Consider the following 5,824-nt stretch of genomic DNA (forward strand, 5'->3'; position numbering starts at 1 on the left):
CACAGTTCTTTTGCAACGTGCATTCCGCACCATCAAGATTGCCGGTCTTTGCAGCCTATTGATGTGAGTTCGTTCTGAGCATGCGCTCTAAACAGCACTCACAAATATGGCGTCCAGCGAATACTCCCTATAGACCTCTTGATAAATTACCCAAGCAGCAAGGAGAATGCAGGGATTGGTGTTCCACGCACCGCACGAACTGGCCTCAGCAGTAGATAACTTTTTCAAAGCAAATGCCTAAAACAAGTTCCATCTTGCACACACGTTCATCAACGCTTTAATTTGGTTATTTACTTCGAATCTTTTATACGGGGAAGGCGTGCGCGTGTGGCCCGTGGAACCCCAGTCTCTGCATTCTTGTTGATGTTTGGGTGCTAATTGACCCAATCATCAAGGATGATGCAGGGATTGCTGTTCCGCGCGCTGCGTGGAACACCCAATCACTCGTGCTAACATCACGAGCACCTATTGACTGAAAAGCCTGCCAAAGGTATCTTCAGGAGCACGTTGCACGTGCTTGATTGAGGCTCGCTGGTGTTGATTGTTTCTGTTTGTAACTCTAGCGGGACTCGGGCATTAGAAACGCGAAGCGTGATTTTTTTTATATTAAGAGGCTTTATTGCTCATTATTGCGTGGTGCAGCGTCAAGGCGTCTAATTATCTCATCGACAGCGAAACTGCTTCGTCGCCATGCTATATGTCACGCTCTCTAAACATATAACGTCTAATCTGATTTTTGCACAACCCTGATGGTTATAGGTTGATGTAAGAAACATGAAATGGTGGGTTGTATTTGGGGCTTTAGGTATATGCCTCTTGTTACGACGTTGCATCAGAGTCCGCCGCTGACGTTTTTGCTAACGTGTAATTTTTCGTTTTGTTTTCAGGTCACAAGGAACTGCTAACTGACCCATATTCAAAGTTCAATGTATCTGCACGCGCTACGGAGGACTCGCCTTCTAGCATTCTAGGGACTAGTGACATTCTATAGTAAAACATTTAATGTAATAAAATATACCTATGGAAGTCTCTTATTGTCCTCCTTTCATGTCACAAATATTGAATAACGATATTTTTGTTTCTTTGACTATGGATAATTCCAATAAAGGGTTCCTGACCAGCATACCATTAGCAGTATTTGTGCAAATTGCGCGTACTTCGCTAGCTTCCCAAACCGACGCACAGGGGGCGTGCTGAGCTGTGGATGATGAACCACGACCGGCTTTATAGGGGCGACCAGGTTACCCGAGGCAGCCCGAGCACGCCGCATTTGCTTTTGCTTATTTAGTACTCTCTGGTTCGCTGAACCGCCGCTGCGTTTTCTGGAGCGGTAGCTTACTAGCAGACGCTTTCGCGTGTGTATCTATGTGTGTCCGCTCCACGACTGGCGACGTTTTGAGGATAATCGGCTGTATTTTAAGGACGTTTCTCATCGTTAATGCGATTGTACGTTCGGTAAAGAGCTACAAGCTAATCTAGATCGCATTCTTCTCTGATCAAAAGATAACAAACTTCCCCTAAACTTAAACCGAATGCGCTACCATGAACATCACTGCGTCGAGCCAACCTTCGATCCCTCCAACACCTCTCCTGAACCGAGTGGAGATTCCAAGAACAACGCATATCCACCTCCTAGGTGTCATCATCGACCAGCATTTTGATTTCCAACGCTATGTCCAAAACGCCGTGTCCGGGGAAAGGTGACTCCTTGGCTTCGTCATTCGGTCCACAAGAAGATCCAGTCCCGATGTGCCCAAATTGCTGTTCACAGCTAGACTGGTTTTGCCCATCCTGGAGTTTTGCTGCTCGGTGTGGGATTCGGCAACCCGGCAACTTGTTGCCTCCCTCGAGTTGGTGCAACGTCGCGCTTCCTATTTTATTATGAGGCGCCAACTTGGCCCCCGAACGCCATCCTATCGAGCACTGCACCTCCTCCGTTCAGTCGGCATGGGACCCGCTTTAACATCGACGCCAAGTAGCGACCACGCGGCTCCTAGTCACTTTTCTGCTACCGGACTCCTCGCTTCCTTTTGCCTCCTCACTGCGGCGTACTCGCAATGGTGGACGGCAGCGCCTCTTAACCCATACGCTTCGTCACTAGAACTCCTGCCTACTTCGTGCAACAAAACTTTGGATGCACCCCCCCCCCCCCCCCCCCTTTCCAGTCACCAGTTCACCACCAATCGACAGTGTCTCACTTCGAACATTCACCAAGAGCGTCACGGCCCACCTGCGGAGCATTTAACTCGATTTTTTATTCCGGTCACGAAAGTGGGCTCCAGCAGGCGGACTGGATGCACCATCCTGTACACTCGTACACCCTACTCTGCTCGAGAAAACTCTAAAATAGTGACTCATTTTAACCTATTCTACAGTGTACCTATTCTATAAGGAGTACTCACTGGGCGCCATATTTGTGGGTGCTGTCTAGAGCGCATGCTCAGAACGAGCCCCGAATAATAGGCTGCTAAGACCGGCCCTTTTGACGGTGTGCAATGCACGTTGCAAAAGAACCCTGGAAGCTAGCCAACAGCACGCGCTCAGCAGTCGCGCTCACAGCTATGGCCGCCAGTGAATACTTCCTATACACACTATGTGCTAGCATTAGCGCCTGCCTATTAAATGCGACAAAAGTCATCTGAAACCGACGTAATTTCCACACGCTCCCATTGCCATCTATAGTGGCCGCCGCGCTTTTGGTGCTGAGCTAGGGCGGAGCCTGGAGGAGCACTCGGTCCCTCCAAGCCGTTAACGTGATATTTCTTGGCCCGAGCGCTCCCATAGGGAAACGCGGAGTGAGCTGGTCGCCCCTAATAAAGCCGGTCGTGGAATGAACATTGGACCGTGAAGTTGTAAATGTTTGATACTTTTTCTTTCTCTGTCTCCCTTCAGGGCTAAAAATCTGCTTCCGGACCCCACTTTCAAAAAGGAATTGTGCCCCGCGCCCTTATGTTGTCCTTCATTACAAATTAACAACCCTCTGTCATGCTCTTTTCCAACATGTGCAGGAGGGAGGTGCTACCACACGTGTCACGCAGGAAACTTGAATTCATTGTTTTATTAATACATAGCTAAAGTATCGTAACGTATTTAGTGGTTCCAATGTCATCGAGTGAACGATGTCTCACTTCATACAATGTTTCTGATGACACACAGTTCTTGATCCTTTGATCACACGATGTTTCTGAACATTGAATAGTGACTGACGCTGCCTGCATTCAACGGGCAGTAGTTGACAAATGCCGAACCGGCAATACTGAGGCTAAGATCGAGTTCCAGGGTAGCACAATTTTACTGCTCTTCAGCCTATAGTAATTAAATTTTAAGCAACGTCTCCTCCACCAGGAGCCTAGCACAACTTGCTTCGCACCCTTCTATCCTGGAACATAATGAGGCCCACTATAACGACCAAGAAAACCTTCATGGCGTTTTCAGTCCACATGGGAAACTTCCAGAGCGTCATGTCAGAGTACTTTTCAATTCGGTATAAAAACCTCTGTACCTCTGCGTGAAGTTGAACTTCTTCACTAGCCCTCGACATCGTCAGCTCTTTCAACGGATCCACTGACTCGAGCATGGTAGACTTCACCTTCTCGGAGACGACGCAGAGTATGATCAGAAAGGTCAGCTCGAAGATCGGGACACACATCTGCTGCCTGTTGAACACCGTAGCCCCTGTAAGATCGATGACTTTGCAGATGGTACTAATGACGTAGACAGCCCTAACGAACAGGTAGCAGTACCAGATGCACACGAAGCCCAGAAAGGTCAGGCTCAGTTCCTCGACGTACGAGGCGCACTGTTCCCACTTGTGGTGCAACCTGCGAAGACCCTCGTACGAAAGGACGTTCCTGGTACCCTTGATCTCTTGCACGACTTCAGCCATCTTCCTCTTGACATTCAGGCAGAGCACGGTGTAGATGGTGATGGCCATGTAGGTCTGCGCGAGCGCCAGCAGGTTCACAAAGAAGAACTTGCTGAAGGTTTCCCAGAGACTGCACCGGGCGATTCCCTCCGGTGTCCAGGGGCAGACGTTGGCAGCGAAGAACAAGGACACCCCAAAGATGGCGTGTCCAAAAAGACAGAGTGGCCACCAGGTGCCACCAAAGGCTCCCGTGCTCCGCCAGTGGGAGCCCTGGAAGAATCGTCCATGGAGCAACCTTCTCACCGACGTCTTGCTCGACCAGATACAGTCTGCGCCGGCCACGGCGGCCAGGCTGAGGATGAGCTCGCTGATTTCGAACAGCTTTATGGGCAAGTGACTGGTACTCATATGAGGAATCGTGTACACAAACCGAATGAGCTGACAAACAAAGTAGAGTTTGAGTGCGAGGATGACCAGTGTCTCGAAGGCAGAGAGGAAGGTGTTCTTGCAGCCGCCAGGTTTCTTCGATGTCCTCTGTATCTTGGACCCTGACTTGTCAGTGAGAACAAACCTTGGAGGGTTGGTGTGGTAGCGTACGCCGAGGTGGTCCATCGGTTCGCCCCCCGGTCGCCGTGAGGAGTACGCTCTCGACTCGCCGTCGAGCGACATGGCTAGATGGATGATCCGTACCTCGACAACGGGGGGCGCAGCGACGGGCTCTCGCAACTGGTCTACCAGTCGGAATAACCGGTCGCCTTGGTCTCGTGATGGTGCGCGAGTGAGCGTTCCAGCAGATAGCACGGCGCGCAAGCCCGTCCTCGTGTCTTTCTCGTCTTTGCTTGGTCTTTTCTCTGACAACACACAGACGTCTTGAACCTTGTACCGCGATTTTGATTGTGTGCTTCTGAGACGTCCCATCTTCATCGCTTCGGTAGCTTTGTTACAGACATGTTAAGTTATATTCGGGCAGAAGCTGAGGGAGAGGAGGAGACTAGTGCGCGGGGAGATGTTGTCTGTCCCTTTCGTTCTGTTCCTTCATCATAACTTGTGTTTATTCTTGCATCCCCAGTTTTAGGTCTTACCATCACGATGGACTTATACCAGCTCAACTTCACTTTGACTGTTTTATCAAGCTTTATTGGCACTGCAAGATTCGGGAGTTGTCGCCTGACGGATTGTTTACGAAAACAAAAGCGAAGATACTACATCTTCCTTTACTGTCGCGAGCAAGACGCCACGAGCATGATTCGTGTGCGCGACGAGAAGCACGTGTGCCAGCACGAAGTGACTGAAACATCTTCGGCGTTCCTGTTGGCTGATGATATTAAGGCCACGGTCCCACTGAATGTGGCAGTTTAGGTACTTTTTGGCAGGTCATTACTCATCTCCTTTTGAATACTGTTTTGTGGGATTGATATCATTCAAAAGGCAATGCAATTCTCTTTCATTTGATATTATGTATGTGTTGGTTTTTAATGTTCATGCGCATTTGTAGCGTTGCGAATATGATGGCTCGGACCCTCACTTGCTCCGCTAGTTCATGTTTTATGAACGATCCGTTAAAAATAACACGGTTCCAATATAGCAGTTTTGTTAAGATGATGTCGGAGCAGAATGTAACGATACACTTTTTTGATATTTGCACTACTTTGTTTTTTTCATCCCTCCAAATATTGCCCTAAAATTGACATTTTTCAGCACAAATATGTTTTTAATGACACGCGCTAGGGCAATGAAATTAGATACAGATGTAGTGCTTATAATTGGTAATATGCAGAAAAAAATTTAATGTTGTGTAAAATTTCTTTGTTTAGATATTTTATATCAAACGTAGCACTTTTTTATGCTTCGAGTCATGGTACTTCAAATGCCACTGAGGAAATAATTAAACTATGATAAAATCTTTTGTAACATTTAGAGCTAAAATGGTTGCCCAAGAGGTGGACGATGGCTTTTTTT

The 5,824-nt window shown here is 48.2% G+C and overlaps 1 protein-coding gene across 1 annotated transcript; it reads right to left on the reverse strand.

Annotated features, from left to right (window-relative positions):
• Window positions 1-3,349: 3,349 nt before the first annotated feature.
• LOC8043325 lies at window positions 3,350-4,783 on the reverse strand. Its single transcript, XM_002416211.3, has one exon. It carries the CDS (start codon window positions 4,781-4,783, stop codon window positions 3,350-3,352), a length of 1,434 nt encoding a protein of 477 aa, XP_002416256.3.
• Window positions 4,784-5,824: the final 1,041 nt, after the last annotated feature.

This window comes from Ixodes scapularis, unplaced genomic scaffold, assembly GCF_016920785.2.
Source record: "Ixodes scapularis isolate PalLabHiFi unplaced genomic scaffold, ASM1692078v2 PGA_scaffold4__175_contigs__length_147842914, whole genome shotgun sequence".
In the NCBI taxonomy this organism is placed as follows: domain Eukaryota; kingdom Metazoa; phylum Arthropoda; class Arachnida; order Ixodida; family Ixodidae; genus Ixodes; species Ixodes scapularis.

Excerpts from the sequence above, each read along its gene's own strand:
- LOC8043325 (XM_002416211.3), bottom strand. The coding sequence starts at position 4,783 with ATGGGACGTCTCAGAAGCACACAATCAAAATCGCGGTACAAGGTTCAA.